At 38.6% G+C, this 27986-nt stretch overlaps 1 protein-coding gene across 2 annotated transcripts; it reads left to right on the forward strand.

Moving 5' to 3' along the window:
• Positions 1 to 4972: 4972 nt before the first annotated feature.
• On the forward strand, positions 4973 to 27948 carry LRRCC1 (leucine rich repeat and coiled-coil centrosomal protein 1). Of its 2 annotated transcripts, XM_032223225.1 has the most exons (19): positions 4973 to 5088; positions 6846 to 7051; positions 9238 to 9303; positions 10511 to 10678; positions 10803 to 10966; positions 11066 to 11266; positions 11616 to 11800; positions 12958 to 13150; positions 13312 to 13460; positions 14871 to 15075; positions 15537 to 15676; positions 17113 to 17314; positions 19143 to 19328; positions 20822 to 20996; positions 23893 to 24056; positions 24795 to 25003; positions 25644 to 25781; positions 26918 to 27053; positions 27665 to 27948. In XM_032223225.1, the coding sequence occupies exons 1-19, from the start codon at positions 5030 to 5032 to the stop codon at positions 27785 to 27787; spliced, it is 3069 nt and encodes a 1022-aa protein (XP_032079116.1). In that variant the 5' UTR covers positions 4973 to 5029; the 3' UTR covers positions 27788 to 27948. The 2 variants fall into 2 exon arrangements, with proteins under 2 accessions (XP_032079116.1, XP_032079117.1); XM_032223226.1 differs by lacking the exon at positions 19143 to 19328.
• The last annotated feature ends 38 nt before the right edge of the window (positions 27949 to 27986 follow it).

The raw sequence follows: 27986 nt of genomic DNA on the forward strand, positions 1-27986 counted from the left end.
CCTAAAAGATGCTTGCTCCTGGGGAGGAAAGCCATGGCAAATCTAGACAGCAGACTAAAAAGCAGAGACATCACCCTGCCAACAAAAGTGCATAGTCACAGCTATGGTTTTTCCAGTTGCAATGTATGGCTGAGAAAACTGGACCATAAAAAAGGCTGAGCGCCAAAAAATTGAGGCCTTTGCACTATAGTGCTGGAGAAGATTCCTGCGAGTCCCTTGGACTGCAAGGCAATCCAACCGGTCAGTCCTAGAGGAGATCAACCCTGACTGCTCTTTAGAAGGCCAGATCCTGAAGATGAAACTCAAATCCTTTGGCCACCTAATGAGAAGGAAGGACTCACTAGTGACGAGCCTAATGCTGGAAACGATTGAGGGCAAAAGAGAAAGGGGACGACAGAGAATGAGGTGGCTGGATGGAGTCACTGAAGCAGTAGGCCTGATTTTAAATGGACTCCAGAGGATTGTAGAAGATAAGGAGGCCTGGAGGAACATTGTCCATGGGGTCACAACAGGTCGGATACAACTTCGCAACTAACAGCAACATAATTTGATATGGCGTCCCTGCGAAACAACCTGTTAATAGCATGATGAACTAGTCATGTCATTTTTTTCCTTAATTAATTTCAAAATTACAGATGGTTACGAAGTCTTTGTGTAGTAACAAAACTATTAAAACTTAGAATGAAAACAAACCAGGACTCAAACAGAATCTATAGATTGACTTCTGCTGATTGGCAAACAGGATTAAGAAAACTAGCTAGTAGCTAATATCCCAACAAATTTAGAATAATCACAGATGGCATTCCTCTTTGGAGACAAGCATGTTCTTCAGATTAATGATGTAGCACTTTATCCATTTCTGGAAACTGACAAGTATCTGTACATATGCCTTACCAGAGAGCATCCATATTTTCTTAGGGGGTGCCAACACTGTCTTTTTGTTAATGTTTAAAAAATAATTACAACAGATGGCAAGAAAATGTATGCATAATTGTCAAGCTAGCACAAAACCATCAGGTGTAAAACTATATTCTGGGAAATGTGTGCAGTTGAAATCTTGTTCCAGAATATAAAAGATGAATAAACTTAAATTTACAATAAAGTAAACCTAAAGAAGTCAAGTCAAGCAGGAGCTCTAGTTATTTTACAGACTTTTTCATGCAATTTTCTTGGTAGCAATATGGAAGGGGTTTGCCATTGACTTTATTCAACTTCATACACTAGACAACACCTTTCTGTGTCTACTATCTAACCTGATCCTCTTTAGCTTCCAAGATCAGAAATGGCCAAAAGAGGAAGACAAAAAGTAGCTAGTAGATCACTTCATAATTATTTCAATTACTTACATTATCCCTCCCAACTAAAATCTGAGCATCTGTTCTGTTTTTTTGTGGTAAGTCAGAAGATGGGATGCAACAATTAAAGTGCTGAACTATGATAGGGAGGCCCAAGTTCAAATTTAGCTTCTGAAACTCACAAGTTGCTTGTTAGCAGTCACAATGTCTTGTGCGATAATTGTCACAGGAGTATTGCAAAAGTAAACACTGTGGGAGAACAGCTTCTGAGTTTATTAGCCAATCATAGGCTCGCTTTCACAGTCAAGTTGAAGTGCTACTTACCACTCCTAAGACAGCGAAAAAACCCACACTGGTATAATTTTTCCTAACTGTAGTGACTTTTGTCTTGTTACAGAAATGTTGTCAGCAAATAATGCAGTTTTTATTATGCATAGAGTTAAGACATATTACGGACAAGCACTTTGACAGTTTTCTACCACATTTATTTACTTGTCCTTTCATGCAAAGCCACTAGAAAATTGGGGTGTCAAACTGGTGGCCTGAGGCTGGATGCATCACATCCATCCCAACTCTGAGAATGGGAAAAACGCTGCAAAACATCCTGTGACAGAAACGTGATGCAGTGAGTTTGACACCTGTGCACTAGATATTGGAAACAACCAATAGAAACCCTCTTTGGGGTGGTTGGGGTTGAGGAGAAAATGGATAAAGTGGCATTTTTATCCATTTGACAAAACCCATCCTGGTTTTGTGCAGCTACATTCAGTTAGCCTAAGGATTATAGAGTCAAACCTGTTTGAAAGCAGGTATGAGGAATGTGGTACCAGAAAGCAGCACCAGGGCTGCTTCTCTCTCTCTCTCTTCACCATTGTGCTGACCTAGACTTCCCAAGAGCATGAAGTGAACTCCTGGGCCTGACAAAATAACCCTTTTATTAATTTACTGTGAATTCTGCTCATTCACATCCAGCAAAGTCTTTCATTGGAGGAAAGACAAAGACCTTATCTGGCTTGGAGAGCTGCCAGGCTGATATCTGCAAAATTTGGCAAGGAGTCTCATGGAGTCACAAACCAATTAAGTGAACTAATTATCTCCTGCAAACTCGGCTCCTCTTTCGCTCTTCTTTTATTTCCTCTGGGAGGGGCCATTCATCATCCACCTGTGACCTTACTCCCAAGTCAACCCGTTCTTTAGCTGTTCCTTTCGTCTGGCAACTCTGTGAATGAGCACACTGAGAACAGGCTTCAGCTGTTCATCTGCCTCACTGGTCTCTGACTCTGAAGGCAGCTGATAACTGGCATATGGCTCTGTCCCCTTCTCTTTCTCCGACAGAGTCCTCATCAGGGTCTTCCCCAGACTCCAGGACTAGCCCATGTTCCTCCCCAACCTCCTCACTGTCCAAATCTGCTGCCAACTCCACTGGCAGGCCACAACAGCAGACTTTTTTCAAGACTCTAAGCCAGGGAATCTCCAGAGACTTGGCAAGGAAATGGAGACAGTAAGGTTTGAAAGAACAATTCTCACATTCCCAAAGCAAGCGGCGTTGGAAGACAACACCCCAAAACCACAGAAATGGGATGTGTGTGCTTAATTCAAGTGCCAAAGTGCACATTGCAACACTGGAAGATTTTAAAAAGAGTAGACACCTATTTGTCTAAAATGGTGCAAGATCTACTGCTTTAGCAGGGGGTTAGCTTATAAGGTGTCTAAAGGTCCCTTCCAATCTGTAATTCTGTTATCTGCAGGGTCTACCTCCTAATGATCCTCGATTATAACACCAACTGGATGGTCAATGAGACACACAGTGAAGCTGCCACAGCTCGTTTTCTGCTTAAGGGGGAAAACAGTATTTAACATTCAGACAACTAAGGGTGACTTTTAAGCTGCCTCAGGTAAGGGGTGAGGATGAAAGTAAGGCAAAGCAAGGAGTTTTCTCTCTCTCTTTGATGCTACCTAAGGCTTATGCCATGGCAATGTGGTAGCGCTAGAAAAATTTTTGAAAACGATGAAATAATTTCTCATCACCTGCAGAAGGTAAAAGTGTCCCACTGAAAATATTATAGTTGTGCTTTTGACTTGAGAATAATTTAATTTTAACCATCTGGTCAGACTCCTAGCAATTACCAAGAAAAGTAGAAATGGAAGAAATGGGAAGGATGTTAAGGGTGGCAAAAGATGGAACGCAGGAAGAGGACAACAGCTTCAACTTTATGTGCCTGTAGCAGGAATGTAGGTACACAATTAAGGCATTTGTAATTGATGACATTATCAACATCTGCTATTTTGACATTGCTCCTGAAATTTACTGTGGACTCTTCTGAGAAGTGGTTACTCCTAACTGTGTCATTTCCAATTTGACAGGTAGACATATCCCTTTCTGATTTTTCTCCTTCAAATGCCATTTTAAATGGTGCCTTGAGCCATGGGATTTCCTTGTTTTGAAAGATTTTTTTCCGATTTCCACTGGCAACGCAAATAGAATTCAGAAATATTATCATTGCCAGACAAGAATATTCAAGGCAGTACCAGTAAATATATTGGATTGCATTAGAATCCCCCCAAAAGCATGTCAAAGCTTATTGTACCTGCATTATGCAATGTTTATTATAGCAATAGCACTTAAGACTTTCAAGATATTTTTTACTGAAACAGTAAAAAAGGTATACCTCCAACGCTGTAGTGCAGTACTATTAGCTTTTTACACATTAAATTAAAAAAAAGTTTGAACTCTGAGGTTGTACTTTGCATTGTAGCTGTAAGCAATCCTCAGGATTGCGATTTAAATAAATGCTCTCGCTCTTTCAGAGAAAGTGGTTTGGACTTTGAATCAAGGCACATTTCATTCGAAATACAAAATATCTGCACCTGCAAGTTGGGGCTATCGAATACGGCTGCAAACCTCCCAGATATCGCCAGACCTCAACTAAGAGGTATTGTAACTTTCCGCTGCCATCTGGTGGTCGTATGAATCTCAGTCCAACGCAATCCTAATCTTGTTCTCCAAAATTCTCCCAAGGCCTCATCAATTGTTTTACGCCTCTAGGAACGTAAACTCGAATTTTCAAACCCAGTTAGTTACTCTATTCGCCCTCGCTTAGAAGTCCTTTCGCCTCACTGAGTTTCCATGTCAAGCCCAATAAATAAAAGAGCTGCTCAAAATGCAAAAAAACAAAACAGCAAGCCAATTCACACTTTTTCCTTAGCGCCCTGCCTTTCTTTCACCTCTCCCCCCAATAAAAATAGCCAATCTTATCGGGTTCATATTATGAAAATAACAGGCGGGAGCTGCATTTCCGGACTGGGTTTTATTTTTAATATTGAAATAGTACCATAGTTAAGTACCATAAATGTGTTTCCACGTGCAGCTGTGGAATGAGTAACAACAGCCGGGGCTGCCTTGCTCATAACTTACTCTTTCCTATCCTGCGTCCACAAGTACAAATCACTTTCTAAACGTTTTAGGCGGGGTTTTTTTCCCCCCGTCTTCCGCCCCTGGAGTAGAGAGGGACACCGAAACTTTCCTTCTTTCCTATGCCTGCCTTGCAACCGCAGCGCCTTCGTTTCGCAGCCGCTGGGAAGCGGAGCGGCAGCAGCCCACATTCCTCCCGTCATGCCCAGCGGTGCCGTTGGCGCAGTCACAGGGAGGAGGGCCTGGTGGGCGGGGTTCAAAGCGGAGGGCGGCAATTACCGCGGTTCAGGCTGGGAGGGGAGAGGTCGCTAAGCGGAGCGGGATGGCGGCGGTCTGCGCAACTTCAGGGGAGCTCAGCCTAATGGATAAAGGCATCAAGAGGTGAGAGGCTACCAGGAGGCAGAGGAAGCCCTGCATAGGGGAGTCCCTGAGCTTTTTCCAAAGCCGTCTCAGGTGTTGCTCTACTGCGAGGTTGCATCATTTTTTGCACACTTAGGAGTTGCTTCCCCTTGTCCTTCCTTGGGTGTCATGCAGAAGTGCTGGAGTAATTTGGGGTCACAGCTCCACCTTTGGGGTTTTTTTCTCTCCATCCCCCGCCCCTTTTAAAGTAGACCGGGAGACGACAAGCCTGAATTGTTAGCCAAAGGCTATTTAGTCTTAAATTATTGGAAGAAATTTAAAAGGGATGCTCCACGGAATGTGTGGTCTTTTTATGTGGAAGAAGATGGTAAGCAAGTTGAGGCTATCCCGTGCAAAAAAAAAAGTCTTTCCATAATGTATAATTTAATTTACAGACTGCTACCATAAGGTCAGCTATCATTAAATTGATAGTGTAGCTTTCTTCGCTTTGGTGGAGAAAAAATTATCAACAGCTGCAAGTCATGATACATATTTTATTCATTAATACATACCAGCATTTAATATTAATTTGGATTACTGCAATGCACTGTACATGGGGATGCCCTTGAAGACTACCTAAAATTTCAATTGGTCCAGAATGCAACAGTGTGCACAGTAATGGGGGCCCTAGTTTGCTCTTGTAACACCTTTGTTAGAAGCTGCACTAGCTTCTGGTTTCTTTCCAGGTGCAATTCAAAATGTTAGCCATCACTTTAAAGCCCTGTCTGGACCAGGGCCAGGTTATCTGTAGGACTGCCTTTCTCGAAGGACGAATACTTATCCTATAGGGTCAGATATGGTGGGCACACTCCTAGCACCTTCCCTTAAATTTTGCTATTTGATTGGAGTTAGGAGGCATGCCTTTTCCAGGGCAGCCCCGTGGAACATTCTGCCTCTGAGATTCAGCTTTGAATATCTGGCTTTTCCTCGAAGCGCTAGGATAAGATTAGATGACTGCACCAAGAAGTTTGACTTGGCACAATTAAGTATTTTTAATACTAACATTTTTATCCAGAGAATCATGAAAATACTGGTGTACCTTGTATACGGTGTGGTTTTCATGGGCTTGAATACTTGTTACTTGTTATAAGTAGTCCTTGACTTATGACCACAAAACTCCCCTTTTTATGACTCTGTAATACCTTAATTTGGGGTAGAGTCACAGCGACTGGATGGAGTCCTAGTTGGATGTCCTTCCTGACACTGCACGGAGTTCATATCTGATATATATATATATATATGTATGTATGTATTTGCACCTTAAAGAGAAAAATCATCTGCTACCTAGGATTGAACTCTCAACCTTCCGAACCCAATTAAACCCCAAATTTCTGTGGCTAAGCAAGATAGTTGTCAAGTGCAACTTACATATTTGCCCATTTTCTGAACTTTCTTGCCTGAGTTGTTAAGTAAATCAGTGCCGCTTTTAAATTAGTAACATGATTATTAAGTAAATCTGGCTTCCCCATTGACATCACAAAAGATGATCACATGATCCTGGAACACTGCAACCATCATAAATATGAGTCAGGTGGCAAGCATCTGAATTTTGATCGTGTGACCATAAGGATGCTGCAATGGTCATAAGTGTGAAAAAAAATGTCATGTCACTTTTTCCAGTGCCATCGTAACTTCGAGTAGTCACTAAATGAACTGTTGTAAGTCAAGGGCTGCATGTACTTCAAAGGTTCTACATATTGTTAAAAACCAATGTTTTGTCATATGTTTTTCATTTATAGTTTAGCGGAGCTTCCTTTAAGTTCAGAACTTCACACACTCAACTTGCACTGTAACCTGATCGCCAGAATTGAAAGTCTTGATCACCTGTTGAACTTACAACATCTAGATCTCTCATCAAATCGTATACATTGGATTGAAGGCCTAAGCTGCCTTGCAAACCTGCGTACCTTAAATTTGGCTTGCAACTTGATAACAAAAGTCGAAGGTCAGTCCTTAGATCAAGGCTTGATATTGGATTAATATAGGTTTTCTTCCATTTGTGGGAAGGAAGTAGAAAACAATGTTTCCCAACCTTGCCAACTACCAGATGTGTTGACTTAAGGCCTAGAATTGCCTTGGGATAGGCAATTCTAGGAAGTTCACACATCTTCAAGTGACCATGATTGGGAAGCTCTGCGCAGAGTGGGATTCTTAACTGTGGTCTGTAAATAAATTTCAGGGAATCTGTGTACATGGATGGGGAAAATATTGCAACTTTATTTACTGTTTTTTTTCATTCAGTAACATACGTCAGCAACAACCTGATTTAGGATCTCCAGATTTCAAAAGTTTTCACTTTAATAAAACTCTCATCTAAAATTATACCTTAAAAATACATTTTTATACATTTAACTGATTAATAAAGAAGCATCTATATTGCTATAATTGTTATTTTTAAAAAACATTTTGGTAGCCATACTTGGGCATAATTGGCTTATGTTGCATTTAAATTTTTACGAATTTTTCAGACATTTTTCTGAAACAATGTCCATAGGTTTCACCAAATTCTCAAAGGGATTCATGACAGAAAAAGGTTCAGAATTTCTAGGTTAAAGAAAACTTACTAAAGGACTTTTGTTGATTTCTTTGCTGACGCCAGTGCTATCTCTCCTACTGTTCTGAATGGCTTCTCAAGGTTCAAGACCCCCAGACAAAAGAATTAATAGTGCAGATTCCCCCTTCCTAGAGCTTCTCCAAGGGAAATGTCTAGACCAGTGTTTCTCAACCTTGGCAACTTGAAGATGTCTGGACTTCAACTCCCAGAATTCCCCAGACAGCAAAAGCTGGGGAAAAGCTTTCTGGGGAATTCTGGGAGTTGAAGTCCCGACATCTTCAAGTTGCCAAGGTTGAGAAACACTGGTCTAGACCAATGTTTTGAAGATGTGTTGACTTCACCTCACAAAATTCCCTCAGCATATTGGGTAGGAAATTCTGGGAATTTAAGTCCTTAGAACTTCAAGTTGACAAGGTTGAGAAACACAGATCTAATGCAATATGTAATACTAGTTGTAGAAAAACTGGATCAAGCCTTTTTGAACTTTCCCAAGCTTGAAGATTTATTTATTAGGAAAACCATTTTTACAATAATAGCTGAAATTTATATTTCTGAAACTGGAGAAATAGTAACTTTGTCTACTTCTCCATAGAATGTGCGGTCAACCACAGAACATTTTGAATATACTGAAATATATTTACTTGCCTAAAGCACTCTGCCACATCATTTAATAATGGAGGCTGAAATAAAAATGGCTCTTAAGACCTGTCATATTCCCATTCCCTTTTCCCCCTTTAATTACAGTTCCTGAATGTTGGAGATTTATAGCATTTTTGTACACTTGACTCATTAAAAGGATGCCTGTAGAGATTTAGCATTTTTAATGGCCTGTGCCTATTTGACAGTAATGGTTCAGTAATACTTTTTTTATTGTACGTTGCCCAGAGTCACAAATCTGTGAGATGAGCAGCTATTTAAATATGTATAAAATATTCAATAGTCCTTGTTGTGATAGCTGAGATAAGGGGACTCCAGATTAGATGTGTAGTAAGGATTCATTTGCAGTAGGTATGACTTTGCAATGATATCAGAAGTATACTGCTGCTACAAGAAAACTGTGTTCATGTTGCATTTCTCTCTCCCTTCCTCCATCCCTACCCCCACCCACAAGATTTCCAGTATGTTTTGAGTTATTCAGCAGCCTAATGCCAAACCATCTATAATTGAACCAGAAGACTAAAATGGCTGTGCTGAGGTTCACAATTAAAAGTACACAATGAGATCACGAATAAAAGATGAAGAGTTCAGGGAATCATAAGCTTTGGCTTGGCTACCAAGGCTACCCTAAATTAATGGACCTTGGTAATTATCCTAATGCTAACTTATGATCCATTTATAAATGAAGAAAGAGGCAGCATGCTTAGCCAGGATTTGTAAAGGATACATAAAAAAGATAAAGCTGTCAGAACAATAGCTCCTTAAAGTTTAAGCACAGAATGCTGACTAATTGGAGGTGGTAGTACAATGTGCACAGAATGGCTAGAAGTCTTAAAAGAAGTATTGAAATATGTATTGGACTAACTTCAGATTGTTTGTCTATATAGTTGCTTTCATTTAAAAAAATGTCTCTTCCCTAGGGCTGGAAAAGCTATATAATTTAATGAAACTGAATTTATCTTACAACCGTATAGATGATCTTTCAGGTAAGATATTTTCAGCTCCATCTATTCAAACCCAAGCATTACTGACTTTGAAGAACTTATTTGGAAATCCATATGCGGAGAGCCTAACACAGTGACAGTCATAGGCTTCAAAATTATGGACACAACCAGTTGACGGTTACCTCACCTCTTTTTATGTGGGTGCAATGCATTTGGCGCATAATTTAAAAAGAGTAGGATTAGGATTACCCGGATGCACGCACAATTTTGAGCCCAAGGATGTTGACACCCCTGAATGTGTTTGTGACACTGCAGTTTTGGAGGTCGTTAGAACTTTCAGAGAAGAAGGCAATTTATCAGCAGGACTAGCTCAATATGTTCTTCTATCTGTAGCTATCAGCCTTACAAGGTATTCCAGGCAAGAAGGACACCCTGATGTACTAGCTCTGCTTTATTGTACAATAACAACAACCCAGAGGTGGGCTTTACATAATTTAACAACTGGTTCGCCTAGTGCAGAACCGAAAACGTGAGCGAGCACATACATGCTTGCTTCGCTTGTGTGTGCTGTCCGTGCTTGCACGTGGCTTCAAACACATGGTGATTTCCTGCTTGCAGCTTCCAGCATACCTTCTTGGGAAGCCACGGTGAGTAGAGCGGTCAAGGGGCGGAAATCAGCTGGGCTGTGTGGGCAGGGTGAGCGAGCCAGAGAGTGAGATATATAGGGTGGGTGGGTGGAGCCAGTGGTTGGAACTGCCGGTTTACCTGAACCAGTCCGAACTGGCAGAAGCCCACCTCTGCATTAATAGAATCTTGCAAGTCTGCGAGGACATTTCTCGCCCCATTTCCTTTACAGCCCAAGAATTAGGTAGCTTGCCATATCCACATTCCTTCTGAAAGATAAGCTGCCTCTTATCTGACTTGTCCTGACTGTGGCTCTTCCTGTCCCAAAGCCATTCCCATACACTGTTACAATGGCTGGAAATCCAAATGGTGCCTGCTCTGTGATGATCTCATAATGCATTGACAAATAGTCAGTTTTAGTGTCTAAATGAATTAGTCTGACTTTCCTCTATTCCTTGGTTTTGCGCAATCATAGTTGTTTTATGGAGATAGGCACAACCCTTTTCTTAATAAAAAAATAAATTTGGAATACTTTACAAAAGAAGGAACTCCCCCCCCCTATTTTAATTAAACTGTACTTAGATAAATGATTTTTTATTTTTATTATTGATTTGTATTTTTCCAGGACTTCTACATCTTCGAGGACACGACTATAAAATTAATCATATTGAACTTCACAGCAATTGTGTAAATAATGTTAACCATTTACTTCAGTGCCTTAGTGGACTGCAATACTTGACTAATCTTACTTTGGAGAAAAATGGAAAAAGTAACCCCGTGTGTGCCAAAAGAGGTAAAAAGTGCTGCAATTGTTCAAGTGGATAGGATACAATCTAGTGCAAATGAAACTAATTTGGAAAAGCATTTGGAGGCTTTACACAAGGCAGTTATAAAATAATTTCTTTTATTATTTGAAGGCTACAGAGAGATTCTCCTTCAGGCTTTACCTCAGCTGACCATCTTGGATGGGAAGAATATATTTGGAGAACCGATTAATTTAATGGAACCAAACTCATCTGATTTGAAGTGCTTGGAAGATCTCTTAAGCTGTTTAGTTTCCAGTTATACAGATGAAGAAGAGGTGCTGTAAATTAATATATTTTTGCTTTTATTTGAAGTCTGCAAAGTTAGTTTGAACTTCTTTTTGTATGACTTAGAATTTTTAATTTCTTTTTAATAGACCGATGTTAATTTGCCAATAATGACACCGCGTATTGATCAAGTATTAGCCCAGTTTCGCCAGAGGACAAAAATATTACCTTGCACTACCACTAGCTCTTCCACTGAAATAATGTCATCTTCTGAACCAGAAAAAATTAAATTTGATAATGACTCAAGAATAAAAAAACTAGAAGAACAGATATCTCACCTCCTGCAAAAGGTAGTAACTTAATGTTTTTTTTAGTTTAGCTTGATAAATATTTGTTGATGTATTTTTATTGCATCACATTATCCCAATAGAGGACAATATATGCAGCTCAGGGTTAAGCCATTTTGTTGAAAGATGTGTTGGTTGTTATTCCTTCGTCTGGTGTTCTGATTATTTGTCTGAATAATGTTCTTAGCTGTTGTGGGAGATTGGGTTGTTTCTTTGATAATGGAATACTTAGTGTTTGTTTTTCAATGTGTTTTTAATTTCTAATAACATTTATTTTCTTGGATCAGCAGAGGAGACAATAGCAAAAGTGAACAGATAAGAGTTCTTCATCAGCATATTTGCTTATTTTCAGGTTACTAATTCTTCAAAAGCTGATGTGACTGTGAAAGCCAAAAAAGAAACAGATTTTACCTCAGACAGTGGTAGTGAAAGTGGAAAAGAGAATAGAAAAGCTACTAAAAGGAGCAAGTTGCCTAATTATCGGAAAAGCACTTTATCAACCAAGTTCCGTTCTCAAAGAGGCAAACTGTCAGCCAGGTATGATATCTTAGTCTTAATTCAGCTATCAGTGCTTTCATATTCACATGTAGTCTGTTACTCTTTATGAAGATTAGTACCGTATATACTCGAGTATAGGCCGACCCGAATATAAGCCGAGGCACCTAATTTTACCACAAAAAACTGGAAAAGTTATTGACTCGAGTATAAGCCTAGGGTGGGAAATGCAGCAGCTACCGGTAAATTTCAAAAATAAAAATAGATACCAATAATGTTTTTGAATATTTATTTCAAAGAAAAACAGTAAACTAGCGGTGTATTCAATGAAATACTTCACTCACCTCATGATGCTGATGTCCCGCTGTGATGATGATGTCCCGTGCAGCCGCGGGAGCGATGTCCCGCCTCCTATGACACACGGCACAGTGATTCCTATCATTGGATCACTGTACCAGAGGAGGTGGGACATCGCTATGTGGCTGCTTGCCATAACAAGGAGGAGGTGGGACATCGTTGCAGAGTGGCAGGAGTGGGAGGAAGGGGAATCGTAAGACAGCCCTGCATTACATTAGAACGTGAGGAGGGGGGATGGTGCGGTGCGCGCTGCGCGGCAAACTGACACAGAGGGAGGGGAAACTCACAGGGGCACTGGGCCATTCACGAGTGTCACCCAGCGGCATGGCCCCGCCCCTTTTTCTCCTCCATTTCGGGCAAATTTTTCACTGACTCGAGTATAAGCCGAGGCGGCTTTTTTCAGCCCAAAAAGTGGGCTGAAAAACTAGGCTTATACTCGAGTATATACAGTAATCTGCAGAATTGAATGTAACCTGGTTTTCATGAAAATAAGACTAATTAATGATGAAGCTTAATGGTGATGGAGTTCATCTTTGATCCTTTCTATAAATAATTTCTACTTTCTTTTCTGACTTGGACAATAAAGTTAAAAATCAAATGTAACTGCTGAAAATGAATTAAAATTTTAGAATCATTTTATTTACTGCCTAAAAATCTAGTCCAGATGTATTTTTCTAGAAACTGTAGATAGGATGGTTGTTTGCATAAATTTACATGTGGGATAGTTTTATAACTTTTAATACCCTTCTAATTACTTTGGAACCCTTTAAATGATACCCACTTGATATTCTGGTAAGCTTTTATCCATTCTAGTATGCAAATTCAATTTTTGTTTCACTTAGAGAACAAGAGAAAGATTTCATCAAGCCTAAATTTCAAGAATCTCATATCAAAGAGCAAGAAAGTTCAAGCCCAGCTTCAGAAATTGCAAGTTTGAAAATAGTGGGGAAAACATCGAAGAAACTGAGTGGGCTGAAAAGTCAAATGAAAACACTGAATGTGGATTCTGGTATTCAAGAAGAATTCACTTACAGGGTAGATATATTTATTCTGAAGTGATATGTGCCTGAGGGATTTTCATTTTTGCTATATAGTATTGACATAAACTTTAAATTGCGATAGCTTTTGTTTAATAGAAGCAAGGGACTTTTGATACATTACTAGCTTGTTTCAGAAAAAGACATTTTCTTCTTTAGGCACTAATTCAAGAACTAGATCAGGAGAGAGAGAAGCGATGGAAAGCTGAACAAGCTGAAAAGAAACTGAGTGAAAGCATTAAGCAGCTGCAGAATCAGGCCAAAGAAGAAAAAGATATTCAAAGCGTAGCTGTTTACACTACAGATAGGTGAGTATTAGTATACTGCATAATTTCTTTTAAGTTGGCAATGTTGGTTGCAATTCACATGGAAAGAATTTGTTCATTCTTACATTCTTAAGCTCTTGAGAGCAGTAAAATATGATCATTACTTGTGGGTATATATACACTAGCAAATCAGTTGAACTCACTAAGTGACATAGAACTCATTCTAAGTGACATGTCTTTTGATGTTTCTTTCAGTGAATTTGATGGATATTACCTAGGTAAGAAAGTGGCCTAAGAATGGCAGAGCAAGTTAATCCTGAGCCATAGAACTTCAGTGACTTACTTGATTTGAAAGTAACTTCCTGGCCAATTTGATCTTGCAGGGTTGGTCCGATATACCCCAAATGTCTTCAATTAAACCTATGTAATATAAATCAGGACCCTGGAACTATAGTAATGCTTATCCTCTGGAATGAGGTTCTCTCCGAGATCTGGATAGCCCATGCTGTGCCATTGTTTCAAAGAGTTATGAAGCCAAGACTCTTCGCTCAGATCTTTGTTTCCATCCAATCTGTCATTCTTGCCATCTTTTTCTTTCTTTTTTCTTCTATTAGTTTTATTGTAATTTCTTTGTTTTGATTATTTATGAGCTATCCAAAGTCATTAAGAGTTGTGCAGCATAGAAGTATAGTAAGTAATTATTATTATTATTATTATTATTATTATTATTATTACTACTACTACTACTACTACTAGTAGTAGTAGTAGTAGTAGTAGTATGGCCTTTTGTATGAGAAATCTGGGAGTTGTAGTCTTGACACATCTAGAGGAGAGGATACTAACTGCTTGGCTGCCCTAAACACAAGACAAGGAAGATGTATGTCTGAATTATGATTGTCCATCCTTTTGACTTACCTGGGCTGCATTGAGTGAACAGAATTATCTGGGGTTGCATATAAAATATATCACCAGGCTCAAGGTTGACTCAGCCTTCCATCCTTCCGAGGTTGATAAAATGAGGACCCAGATTGTTGGGGGCAATATGCTGACTCCACTTAGAGAGGGCTGTAAAGCACTATGAAGCGATATATAAGAGTAAGTGCTATTGCTATAAATAACAAATTTTATTTTTTATATTTTTATTAACTTGTGAGATTCTTTTCTAGCTGTCCAGGGCCATAGGTAGCCTGTGGGCCATGGATTGGATATACCTGTTGTAAATTGTGATTCAAGAACATCTGAGTTCAGATATGCCTTGACCCAAATAATTGTTCTGACATCCCTTCATTTGCTCAGTTTAAATAACAGTTTGAAGTAAAATAATGAAGTTGTTGTGGGGAAAATAGGAGGAAAGTGTGTTTGATATGTTCATCACCTTGAGTTATTTCTAAAAATAATGGAGTGGAATATAGATAAGTAAATAAATACACCATCCACATATATATTTCTCAGGCTAAGGGAGCTGATTTTGAGAGAAAGAAATGCAAAGACGAGACTTCAGATTGATATTCGGCAAGTGAAAGAAGAAGCTGAAAAACTTGGTAAGGAGCTAGAGCGGTCCAAACAAAAAGAAGAGGATCAACACAAGGCTCTCCAGACTTTAGAAGAAGCTCTCTCCAAGCTGGAGTCACAAAAAGCACATCAGCAAGCTTCAGAGGTAGATTTGTTGTGTTAATATTGCACTTAAACATTTTTTTTTTTTTTGCTTTTTGAATTTTTTTTAATACGACCAGAATTTTACTTGATATATAAAAAATAGCTCTGTTCTTCCTTCAATGTTGTCAAATGAATTACATATACTGATTTTTGGAGCATGTTTTAAGATAGGTTCGTCAGAATGATAAAGAGTCAATGGTGTGTGTGTTTTGATATTGGATCAAAGTAGCTTTGCCGATTCAGTCCAAAAACTTTAAGTTATTGCTTCCGCACTGGCCAAGAGTTACTCTCTAATGCTTCTGTATTGTGCTTTATACTGAAACCAGATAATTATTTGTGAAAACTTTTTTAAAAATCTTAATTGTACACTGGGAAAACATGCTACTGCTGAAGAATATCTGCTTGTGCTATCAAACTTTGAAATTGTGGTCATTTCTCTTGCTGTTATTTCAAACACTACAGATGAAAAGGATTCAAACTGCAGAACTTAAAGCATCAGCAGCTGAGAGAGAAGTGCAGTTACTTCGAATCTCTCTCCAGCAACAAAAAGAAAAGGTGGAACAAGTCCATGAACTCCTAAGGCTAAGAGAGCAGGAACACAGGTACATGTTTTCTAACAATCCAGCAAAGATATATAGCATTGTTGAGTATGTGAGAAACAGCTCATTTTACATTTTTGAAACTTTTAATAAATACCTAATTTTAAAAAATGTTCCTAAATTTTTTCAAGTTTTAAACATCAGATGTCTTCACTGAATAAATCCTGAACAGATTAACCTTTCTACAAACCTTTTGTAGAATAGATTATTATGTGGCAGTTCCAAATCATTTTTTGTAAAAATCAACAATCAAAATATTATATACAATATAGATTTAAATTGAAAAATTGTCAATGTCTCAGAAAATAAAGAAGGGGTCAATTTAAGCATTTTAGGGTAGAACTTTGTACCTAAAACTGTCTTAATTTCACTTGAACTCGTTTGTGTATTGTATCTTTTTAAAAAGCTGCACAACTTGGGGTTCCTGATGACTTTGGGAGAAACTACCAGAATTCTTCCAGAAGCTATTAACCAATAATTATTTTTAACATGATAGAACTGGGACATTTATCTCAATAAATTCAGTGCTCATATTTTTATTTATTTTCTTATTTACTTACTTACTTACTTACTTACTTACTTACTTACTTATTAAATTATTGTGCACCCCATTACTCCATAAGGTGATTCTGGGGGGGTTAAAAGTTATGTTATTTCCTGCATTTATTGCTTTTACAAATAATTCAAAATGATGAAAACATCCAACGCACCTTCCTCTTCCTATTCTCCCCACAACAACCCTGTGAGGTGGGTTTGGCTGAGAAAGAGAGCTGGCCCAAAGTCATCCAGCTGGCTTTTATGGCTAAGAACGTGAGCTCATGATCTGCTTTCTAGACGGGTGCCTTAATCACTAGACCAAACTGACTCTCCATTAACTGTAATGAATTGAGTGAAAACTGGATTAATTATATTTTTGTTTTATACTGGTCTGGCTTTTATACTGTTTATTTTGTTTTGGTTCTGCTTAGTTTGCCAGCCAAAAATATATATGCCCTTCTTTTTTAAAGGCTGGCATGTAAATTTGAAAGAAGACCGAAAGTCCTTATGGCAAAAATGGTGGTTCTATAATGGAATTGTAATCTATCCAATTGGATTTTTTTATGAAATCCTGGACTGTACTTTGTGCCTCCACATTAAATATGGGCTTCTTAGAAGTACAGAATTTTGCTTATGAGAAGCAATTTCTGTTCATCTTAATGTAGAGCTGCAGTGGCACAGTGGTTAGAGTACAGTACTGCAGGCTACTTCTGCTGACTGCCGGCTGCCTGCAGTTTGTCAGTTTGACTCTCACCAGGCTGAAGGATGACTCAGCCTTCTATCCTTCTGAGGACCCAAATTGTTGGGGGCAATATGCTGACTGTAAAACGCTTAGGGTTGTAAAGCACTGTAAAGCGGTATATAAGTCTAAGTGCTTTTGCTATTCTGTCTTATTGTTCCAGAAAAGAACTGGAAACCAGAGTTACATTACATGGCTCAGAATTTCAAGAAGCTCTGTCAAAAGAAGTAGCCAGAGAAGAACAGAGACATAAAGACCATATTAAAGAATTACAGGAAAAACGTCATCTATTAAACCAGAAATATAAGGATCTAGAAGATGAGTTCCGGATAGCCTTAACTATAGAGGCAAAAAGATTTTCAGAGGTAAGAAGAGGAAAATATATGGAAAAAGAAACCATAAGAGTTATTTTGCTCTTCAATTTAGGTAGATACTGAAATGATTTAACTACATTGAAAACATGTAAGGTTGAGGTCGATGATTCTATTTTATGAAAAATGTGCTTTATTTTAAAGCTTTCAAAACCTAAGGTCCATATTAATAAGCTTCCAATATTATTACCAATAGTGCAGATGTTAAATTGGCATTTGTACAAGAGTTACAGGAATGAAATTCAGTAGGTTCTGACAGGTTCTGGAGAACTGGTAGCGGAAATTTTGAGTAGTTCAGAGAACCAGCAGATACCACCTCTGGCTGTCCCCAGAGTGGGGTGGGAATGGAGATTTTGCATTACCCTTCCCCTGCCATACCCACCAAGCCATGCCCACGGAACCAGTAGTAAAAAAAAATTGAATTCCACCACTGTAGTGTTATATAATAAAGCTGCAGTCTTTTTCAACAGCCTTTGTCGAAAAGATTAAGAGATGCTTAGAATATTCTCCTCTTGAAGGATCTCCCTTAACTGAGATTACAAAAATATTTTTTAATGTGTGTAGGTGTGTAGGTGAAGGATGAAAATAAAGTGATTTGGGTTCTTCTAATACAGTCTATGTGTTCTCCTCTGGGTCCTTTGCTACACCCCAGGTTTATAGTTCTAGGTGCATGATGGCGAACCTATGGCATGTGCCACAGGTGGCACGCAGAGCCCTCTCTGTGGACACGTGAGCCTTCGCCCAGCTCAGCTTAACCGTGCATGTGCTTCCTGCCCACCAGCTGGCTGGAGGGCGGGGGGAAGCGTGGGGGTGTGTGGCACCCCCCACTGTCCCACATACCCTCCTTGGTCCTAGGAGGTTTAGGAACCAGCTAGGCTCAAAATGGAGTGTGGGGGTCGCGCACATGCACGGGGCGTTGTGTGCATGCATGGGAGGGGGGGTCATGTGTGCATGCACAGGAAGGCAGGGTGCATTGCATTATGGGTGTTGGTACACATGCTGTTGCTCATGCCTGTGTGATTTCGGCACACGAGAAAAAGGTTAGCCATCACTGTTCTAGGTAGATTTTTGTATATTAATTCTGTCTTTCTAACCAGGATTAAAGTTCATTAAATAGTAATGAAGTCATTCTGAATTAAGAACAAATGCATGTGTACACCACAATGATTCAAGTGTAAGAAAGACAATTGACTTAAGTCTCACTAAATTTTAAAACAACTTTGCTATTGGCTTCAGTTATTCTTCAAATGTCCTTCAGTTTTATAAAGCTCTTAGCTTCATCCTTCTCATTCTTAATAATGCTTCTTAGAAACTTGGATAAATCATTGAGGATCTAGCTATGAAGAAATAGTATAACCATTGAAAGACCGTCCTGTAGGTCAGTGGAATTATTTTCTTTAGAACACCTTGGAAAATGTATACTGTCTGCTTGGTCCCCTCAGTTCCAAAAATATGACTATGATTTCTGAACAGTATTTTCTCAAAAATAGAACAAAGCAAGCAAAAACCCCAGCCATTTAGAAGAAAAACTTTATTCAGTTATAAGAAAATAAACTTATTCATGTAACTTTAAAACGGTAGATTTTAAAAGAAATGTATTGCAAGTAATTTTGCAAGTAAAAATTTAAAAGACAATCAGTTTGATTTGTTTAAATGTGTCTTATTCTGATATGTTTTAAATTAATAGATGGCCTCCTGAATTGTTCTTTTGTCGGTGCAAATTAATATTGCTTAGTGAATGCATTTTTAAATTGAACTGTCATTCATTGAAATGTTAATGCTGAACACCTTATTTGAATCTTTTGTTTTCTTACTAAAATAGGTTAAAGAAGGCTTTGATAGACTTACTGCTGAGCTGGCAGAACATAAACAAGTTCTTCTCCAGTCTCAGCAAAAGGAAAAGCAATCTGCTAGTTTGATCCATGAGCTGACATCTGTGGTGAAAGAACAAAAAGATAAAATCACAGAAGTAATCAAATCAAAGCAAGACATAGTGTACAACTTGAAAGTATGGCTTTTTAGATATATCTTATATATTGTGTTCTATACATTGTATTTTGTGATGAATCAGAAACACTTTAATAATAATAACAAAACATTTTGTGATGCTGTACTTTAGATTTGATTCCAACTCAATGCAATGAAAGCTTTTTGTATGATCAATGAGTAAGTAATCATGCTAAAAAGTTCAAGGAGATAGTTTTATCTGAAATAATTAAGAAAAAATAATAATTCAACCACTGTCATTCACATGTAGCAAAAACATGGTTTCTTACTATGATGTGCCACAAGAACATTTAAATTTGCATGCTTCATCTTCCCATCTCTCATCATTCATGATCATAAACTGGTGATGAAAAGCTTTTCCATGATGAAACATATTCTTTTGAAGGGAGCACAGACAGAGACAACACGTAAAGTTTCTGTCCTGAAAGCAGGTGCAGAAAAGAAAATAAGTAAAGAGTATGTATCAGGCAGAAATGTCTAATTAATAAAGATGAATCTATTGCCTGGATGGAGAAGAGTAGAGTAGGGCAGTGATGGTGAACCTTTTCGTCCCTGAGTGCCGAAAAGGGAGGGCTGACGCTCATCTGGGACGCGAACCAGAAGAAGAGCTGCCCAGTGTGCATGCGCATGCTGTAAAATGAACTTCTGGTTTCCGTCAGCTAGTCTTCAGGTTAATGACGCACATGTGTGTGTGACAATCAACTGGTTGGTGCCCATGCTCCGCCAGAAAATGGAAGACCAGCACTGCCGCACGGACGACCAGCTGATCATTGTGCACGCATGTGCACCAGAAACCCAGAAGAGGAACAGGTGACACCACACGTGCCAGGCAATATGGCTCCGCATGTCACTTCAGGCATGCGTGCCAAAGGTTCGCCATCATGGGAGTTGGGTAAGGTGGTGTATGTTTAAAAACTTGGGAAATATTTACTTTTCAACCTGGACAGCAAAAGGTAGCTTTGACCTACATGGAGAACACGTTCGAATGGTGAAAACTGGAAGTTTATAGTTCACTATCATTTTTTCAGTAATTGCAGAACCATGATTTCTGGTCCTGATTGAACTAGTCTCCTATATTTCACAGTAAACTGCAATAAACAACGCTCCTGGAATTTAATTCTGAATAGAAGATAAGTAGTCCATGCTTTGGCTTGTTAACTTAACTATCTTGATTTTTTTATTCTTTAGGATTTCTTTTTATCCTTCTTTAGCTTTTCACCACTTCATTGCCCTTGATTAAATGCTTCATCGGGTTACTTACTTTTCTGAATCGCCTACAATTAAGGTCAAAGGAGTTCAATTAATAGATACAATAGATGTTCCCTTTCAGTGACATTAGATTCGCTTAGAAGTCACAGCTAGAGGTCTTACTACTGTCAGCAACAACTGATTATAAATATGCTGCAATATGTATATAAAGATGTTTGTTTTTAGAATTTTTAGCTGCTTTAAAGTTTGTTGGTTTCTATTTTTTCTTTTTACTTTTATGTAAAGAGCCGGATACAAACGCTTGAAAATATGGTAGAGGAAGACCAACAAAAGACTATTCAACTTGAGCTTCTTAAGCAGGAAAAGTCAAAACTTATCTCACAAGTAACAGCTCAGGAGTCTGTAATTGATGGATTAAAAGCAGAAAGAAAAATATGGGGAGAGGAGCTGGCACAGCAAGGTAACTACTCAGTCTTTTATCCTTTATCTATCCCCTGCTAGAAGCAACCAGTTTATCATTATGTACCTAATCCTCTATAAAAACCACAAAACTAAAGTCTAATACTATACATAGAAGATTTTATATCCCTGCCTTCCTGAAAGATAGCCAAAGCAGAGAGAAAGCAACATATTCCCCTTACATTTGCCAGGGGGAAAAAATATCTCAAAAATCTTGCTTGGTGAACTGCTTTGAGAAACAAAAATTGTCTGAATATGGCATCAGAATACAATATGTTATATAACTCAGTTGTACAGCATATACACCTATTTTGGGGATAATTTCTCTTGGATTGTGCTATTATGTTTGCAGTGGTCCACACAGTTAAAATATACTTCCCCAAGATGCTTTTTCACACCAGAAGCAGAGACTCTGTAAACTGAGGGCTTCTATTTTTTAAAATATCTCTAAGGCTTTCTCATCCTTAACAACTTTAAGATGCAGGGACTTTTAACTCCCAGAATTCCCAGGCCAGCATATTTTTGAAGTTGAGAAACACTGGTCTAAAGGGAACATTTAGAAATACCACGATTCCCCTAGATACAGCTTTCCAGGCCATTATTTGTAATACGAGATACCGTATTTTTCTGATTATAAGATGTACCAGAGTATAAGATGCACCATAATTTTGAAGAGGTATTTTTCTAAAAAACGTTTTCGCACTCTGCACGCCTCCCAAACCCTCTGCACACCTTGTTTTTTGCAAAAAAAGATGGGGGCATGCAGAGCTTTGGGAGACTTGTAGAGTGCTCCTGGGGACTTGGTGGGGGGGCAAAAATGAGCAAAAATGGCCCATTTGTTGCTCATTTTTGCCTTCCCCAGTCCCCAGGAGCACTTTGCAAGCCTCCCAAACCCTCTGGACATCCATTTTTGCAAAGTGGGCGGGGGTTTGGTAAGCCAAAAATGCTGTATTCAGTATATAAGATGCACCCAGATTTTCATCCTCTTTTGGGGGAAAAAGGTATATCTTATACTCTGAAAAATATGGTAGTTCTTTTGACAAGACTTGGATGTGTTTTCACATCACAATATAGGTTGGCATAAATCAGGGCTGTGAAACTTGCAGCCCGTGTGTCGGATGTGTCACACACTGGCCATACCCACACCTGGTTTAGCAAAAGCGGAAAAGTCATGATACGCCATGTGACGCCACTGTGATGACGCAAGTTTGACACCCCTGACATAAATAGTAACATTTACTTCTCTTCAAATCCCAAAACAGCTTAGAGTAAATGAAGTAAATGACCTCAATGGCAATCAGTTTCCTACCTGCTGACACACTAAGGAAAATAATTCTAGCAATAATCATCATTCACTGATGACCCATCATATCATGCAATGTTTAAGAAAGTGGCTGTTTGGTTTTAGCAATTCTAGGAAGGGTTAGTGTTGTGGCCGGCAGGAGCCGTTGGAGCTGTCACCAGACTCCGACAGCGAGGGGTCTTATGAGACGGCCCTGGAGGAGGTGGAGGACCCTGGACAGGGTTCTGACTCCGAGCAGGGCGCAGGGAGACTGGTTGGCCACCAGGTGGCACCTGAGCCTTGGATCAGTGAGGAGGAGACAAGAGTGAATGATCCAGAAACCACCTGTGAGTTGTTCCGGGATGCACGCCATCGAAGGGCTACTTGGCGTCAAGACCAACTACATAATTACACTCAGCTGATGCTCATTCAGATCCTCTCCTGATTATAAAAGAGACTGCTTGTGCCATGCCCTTCTTACAGAAGTCAACATTAAGGACTAACAAGAAACAAACTTGGCAGGCTGGATTGCTGCCAGAGTTTGTTTGCATTGCTGCCTAGGTTTGTAGGGCTTGCTGCCAGAGTGCTTATCTCTTTGTTTATGTGGCTTGCAGCCAACGAGAGTCTGGACTGATTAAAAAATATTCTCATTTACGTTTGTTTCGGCTTTCGTTCCTAGACGGAGAAGGTGGGTCAGAACAGTTTAGATAGACCTGAACCCAAAAAGTCAGAGAAGGATCTAATTACCTGTTTAAGTCTACTATTTTCACGAATAAAAATGGGAATGCTAAATTTTTATTTTTCTGTAGGATCAAATCTGGATCAGAGATTTAATCTTCCGAGCTTTTGGACTTGTGCTAGAGCCCATCTTCTGGCAACTTCTAAAAGAATGTTTCTCACACACATTCTTCTAGGCAGGGGTCAGCACGGCTCTGGAGCCCCTGTGACACTTTCATCCCTCTGCTGTGGCTCCCTGTTGCTCAAAATATGTGTCACAACAGCCAATGTGCGACACCCACCTACATGCAATTTATTAAGCTTTTTGACCCCCAGTAGGCCAACCATGGATAAATCCAAGAAAAGAAAAGTCCCAGAAGAAAACAGAATCTTTAATTCAACTATATATGTTAGTATTGTGGCCGCTCAGGAAATAGCACAGGATGACTTTTATGGCTCCCAGTGTTTTCTTTTTTGTGGGAAATGGGTCCAAATGGCTCTCTGAGTGTTTAAGGTAGCCGACGTTCCCTGAAGATAGGCTCCAGCATGAGTCTGAAAATTAAGAAGACTAAGTCTCTGGTCCCGGTGACCAACCCAGATTGAATCCTGCAACTATCCTGGGACACGTATATTTGCTTTCATTCGTTTTGGTTTTCTGATAGCTTATGAGGCGTATATGTAGACTTCTATATACTCCCAGCCTGTAGCCCAGTTATGGTTACATTTCTAAACAGATTGATTACCTGTAAAATCAGAAGTGCAAGCCACAATCTGAATAATAAATGAATCCGGTACTTAAAACCAAGCTGCAGATCAGCAGTGATCCTATCTCCATGAACTTTCTTATATATTTCCAGTGTTTACTACACCACAATCATTGATGTCTTTGCTTTTCCAGGAGCTGCTCTTGCTCAAGATCGGGGAAAAATGGAAGCCAAAATAGAAGTTCTAACTAGTGAGACTGAAGCTTTGAAAAAACAAAATGAATCTCTCAATGATGCTTTGCAGATTAAGTCTAAAATTGTGGAAGATCAAACCGAAACCATTAGAAAGCTAAAAGAAGTAAGGTTGCTCTTCTTTTTTGTAGCTGTTGTAAATAACAGTTTAGATTAGATCATATTTCAGTTTAAGCCTTGATTATTGAATAAGACATGGTTGGGTCACAATATGCTAATCCAAAATGAAATCGATCAATGAACTGTGTGAACCGTGACAATTATAAAGCAGGGATATAGATACAACAGAGATTTATACTTTTATTTTGGGGCATTGGAAAGCTGCAATTGTCATGATGGTATAGCTTCATGAACAAATTGAATACTGTTTTTATTTTTTATTTGCTGTCTTTCTGTTGTGTATTGTCCATTGTTACAGAGAGAAATTGGTGTAGATACTAACACTTTTTTTTACAGTTTGGTACCAATATCAACTTTACATTGTTTTAATTCACCGTGGTAATTAGTTTTAGTGGCTTTTATTTTATGAAAGCTGCCCAGTCATTAGCCGAAACAGCAATATAAAATACATAAATGCTGTTAAATAAAAAGTCTTTATAAATAATACTTGGAGTCAATCACATCATGATTAAAAACAGTTTTGCTGAGTGCAAGGATAAGTATTAAATAGAAAAAGTAGTTTAAAGATTTAGTTTAGATTGAATCTCAGGAATTTTTGAGGTTGTGTTCGTAATAAGGTAAAAATTTCCTGTTATTCCTTTTCAATTATGTAAGTTAGGTGATGAATAAGAAATTTTAAATTCATTTTACTCTAAGTATGTGATTAAAACATTTTACTTTGAAGGCCTCACAGAACCGAGATGAGCAAATAAGAAAGCTTCGTGAAGACAATATTGAAATGCAAAAGAGACTTCAAGTACAACTTCAGGAAAAAGATGCGCAGTTAGATAATTTATTGGAAAAATTAGAAAGGCAAAATGAGAGAAAAGAAGAACTGAAGCATCAATTGCAAGAAAAGGATGCTGAGCTCAATGACATCAAAGAATCGTATAGGTCAGTGATAGCCAACCTTTTTGTCCTCTCATGCTGAAATCGCGTCCACCTGCCCACACCCACAATGCAATGCGTCCCACCCCCCCGCACATGTGTGTGACCGTTAACCCCTCCCCCCAATGCATGCACACAACACCGCCCACGGCCCATTTTGGGCCTAGCAGTTGTCCCTGAAGCCTCCTGAAACCAAAAATTGGCCACAGCGGAAGAGGTGGGAGTGCCACCCCCCCCAACGCTCCCAACGCTCCCTGTGCATGGGTGTGCAACCCCCATGCCCCAACACGTGTGTTTCTCCCACATGCGCTGCAGAGACCAAAAAATCAGCTGCCTGGTGGGAGGCACGTGCACATGTGGAGTGGAGCTGTGCTGGGTGACTGCTTGCGTGCCCGCAGAGAGTGCTCCATGTGCCACAAGTTCGCCATCACAGTTATAGGTGCTTAAAATCAATATGGATGAGAACGGCACTTATATCATTCATGATGGGAAGAGAAAATAAAGTTAAACTATAAGCGCCGTTCCCATTTATAATCCTTGCGATTGGCTGGTGGAAAGCCTGTCTTAAAATTAATAAATTTAAGTAGGATTTTTCATGGACTAAAGGCAATCTCCAAAGCCACTTAGAATATTTATTATATTTCAGTGTGATGAATAAAAAATGGCAAGATAAAGGAGGATTGCTGAGCAAGTTGGAAGCACAAGTTAAACAAATGAAAGAAAACTTTGATATCAGAGAACAGCAGCTGAGAGAGGAAAGAGATAAAAGTCTTCAAGCTCAGAAGTAAGTATTTTGATAAGGTCAATACACAATGTTAAGGTAACGTTTTAGCTTATTAAACCACAGGTGATGAAGAAACTGTATACTAATTAGCCCAAAAAAATCAAGCTTAGTCACAAACTCTGTAGTTTATTTTATTTAACTCAATAAAAGGCTGAGTTGCTTTGGCCAAAACATTACTTCTAGTTTATAGAAGTGAGAGGTATTTTGCGGCTTGTTTCTGTTTCAATTTGAAAGTTAGAAAGTTATATGAAGATGTTGTATGCAATTTGTTCACATGATGGTTTAATAAACTAGAGCCTTTGTTTTATATGGGAATGAACTGATTGTGTATGCTTTTCTGCTTTGTTAAAGTGTATTTTATGCCATATACTTACCATTCAGAATTCATTAGATCCCATATGCAATTTTAGAGAAAGGAATTGTTTGTAGTGTAATTAATAAAGACTGCAACCAAAGTTTGGTTTGCTGTCTGTTTTTATATTTTTGAAATAGACTTTCAAAGGATCAGATTAAATTAGGGAGCAGTTTTTGAGCACAGTTTTTTTTATATCCTCTAGGAATGGTTACTTAGCTTGAGTTGCACCTTTATAGAAATAAGTCACCTATTAGTTTACTTCCATTCTTGCTATTATCTTTGGAGAAACAGCTTTACTTGAAGCAAAGCAATTTCTGTATTTCTCACCCCTTTTTCTTTAAAAGAACAAATACGTGTTATTCTTTTTTACCAGCTTTCATGGAAAATATGGTATATTAAAATTAAGTTTTCTCTTTTAATGTGATTTTAAATAATATGGATTTAAAAATGGCATTTGTAAACAGTCTTGAGAAAATGGTAATACTATAGTATGTTTTCAAATTCAAAGGCAGATACACACACACACACACACAGAATTATCCTTTATTGTAGGAAATAAGTTTATGTTACAGCATGTATATTTTCTTTTCTGTGCCTTCCCAAATCTATTTCAAAAAGCCTTTATGTGAGGCACCTGGGTTGCTGTAAGGTGGAGGGGATTATATAATTTTTTGCTTTCTGATACATAGGCATCATTGGATTTTACTTAATAGATACAAACAATATCAGCAATAGAAAATTATGATGGGATAGAGGAAATTTAAGAATGTATCTTGTTTAGGATTATGATGGAAAAACTGCATTCTGTGGATGATGCTTTCCGAAGACAACATGAATCAACCATTGCAGCACATCAAGCAGAACTGCTACAGCTAGCAAATGAAAAACAGAAACAAGTTGCGGCAGCCAATGAAAAGGTGACTGTGCTAAGCAGTTGAAATCAGTTATATGTTAATCAAATGAGTTTGCTGGCAAAAGTGATCAAATGTTTACCTTTTTAAACTGTTGCCTGCACTTTTCCCTTTGAAAAAAAAAGTTTCGAATTCAAGAATTGGTGGATTCTTGAATAGAAAGAAGTATCAAGGAAAGTACTTGGCAGCTTTTTTGTCTGTGAAATTGTTCAGTTAGGTTAATAGAAAGGTTAGATGTTGACTAGGAAAAGCAAAACAGTGCCGGGCCCACCACTTGCACAAATGGAGCTCCAAGCGCCACCTGCCACACACACAAAATCATCCCCCCTCTCTCCCGCCTTCTGCCAAGTCAGAAAAGGTTAGGGAACTGCTGCTTTACAGGCCTGAAAAGATTGTAAATGGGAAGACTGTTTGCAAAGTTACTTTTTGTAACTTTGTTACTACGAATGGTCACTGCAAAGGCCAGTCAGTTGCCAAATGAAGATTACTTGTATGTGGTCTCTAGAAAACATACTGTAGGCAACTCTATACTTTTCTGCCTCCATGGTATATCTTCAGCTGATTTCAGACTTGGGTTTATTGATACATAATAACCTTATCAACAATATTTATTTCAGGTTTACCAGGTTGAAGAAGAAATGCGTCAGTTACTACAAGAAACTGCAAAGAATAAAAAGACTATGGAAGAGAAAATAAAATGGCTAACAGTTGCTTTGAGTGATATTCAGCAAGGACTCTGAGATACATCTATAGCATACTTGGCATTTGTAACCATCATTACAGATAGTTTGATGATATGAAATGCTGCCTGTTGCCATAAGTTATATTTGTACTTTATGTAAATATTTTCAGAATAAAAGTTAACTTTTGTTAAACTCTCAATGACCTTCTAAAGTTTCCATTAAAAATTCACTACATCAAACGTTAAAGCTAAACAGT

Source organism: Thamnophis elegans, chromosome 8 (assembly GCF_009769535.1).
Source record: "Thamnophis elegans isolate rThaEle1 chromosome 8, rThaEle1.pri, whole genome shotgun sequence".
Lineage (NCBI taxonomy): Eukaryota > Metazoa > Chordata > Lepidosauria > Squamata > Colubridae > Thamnophis > Thamnophis elegans.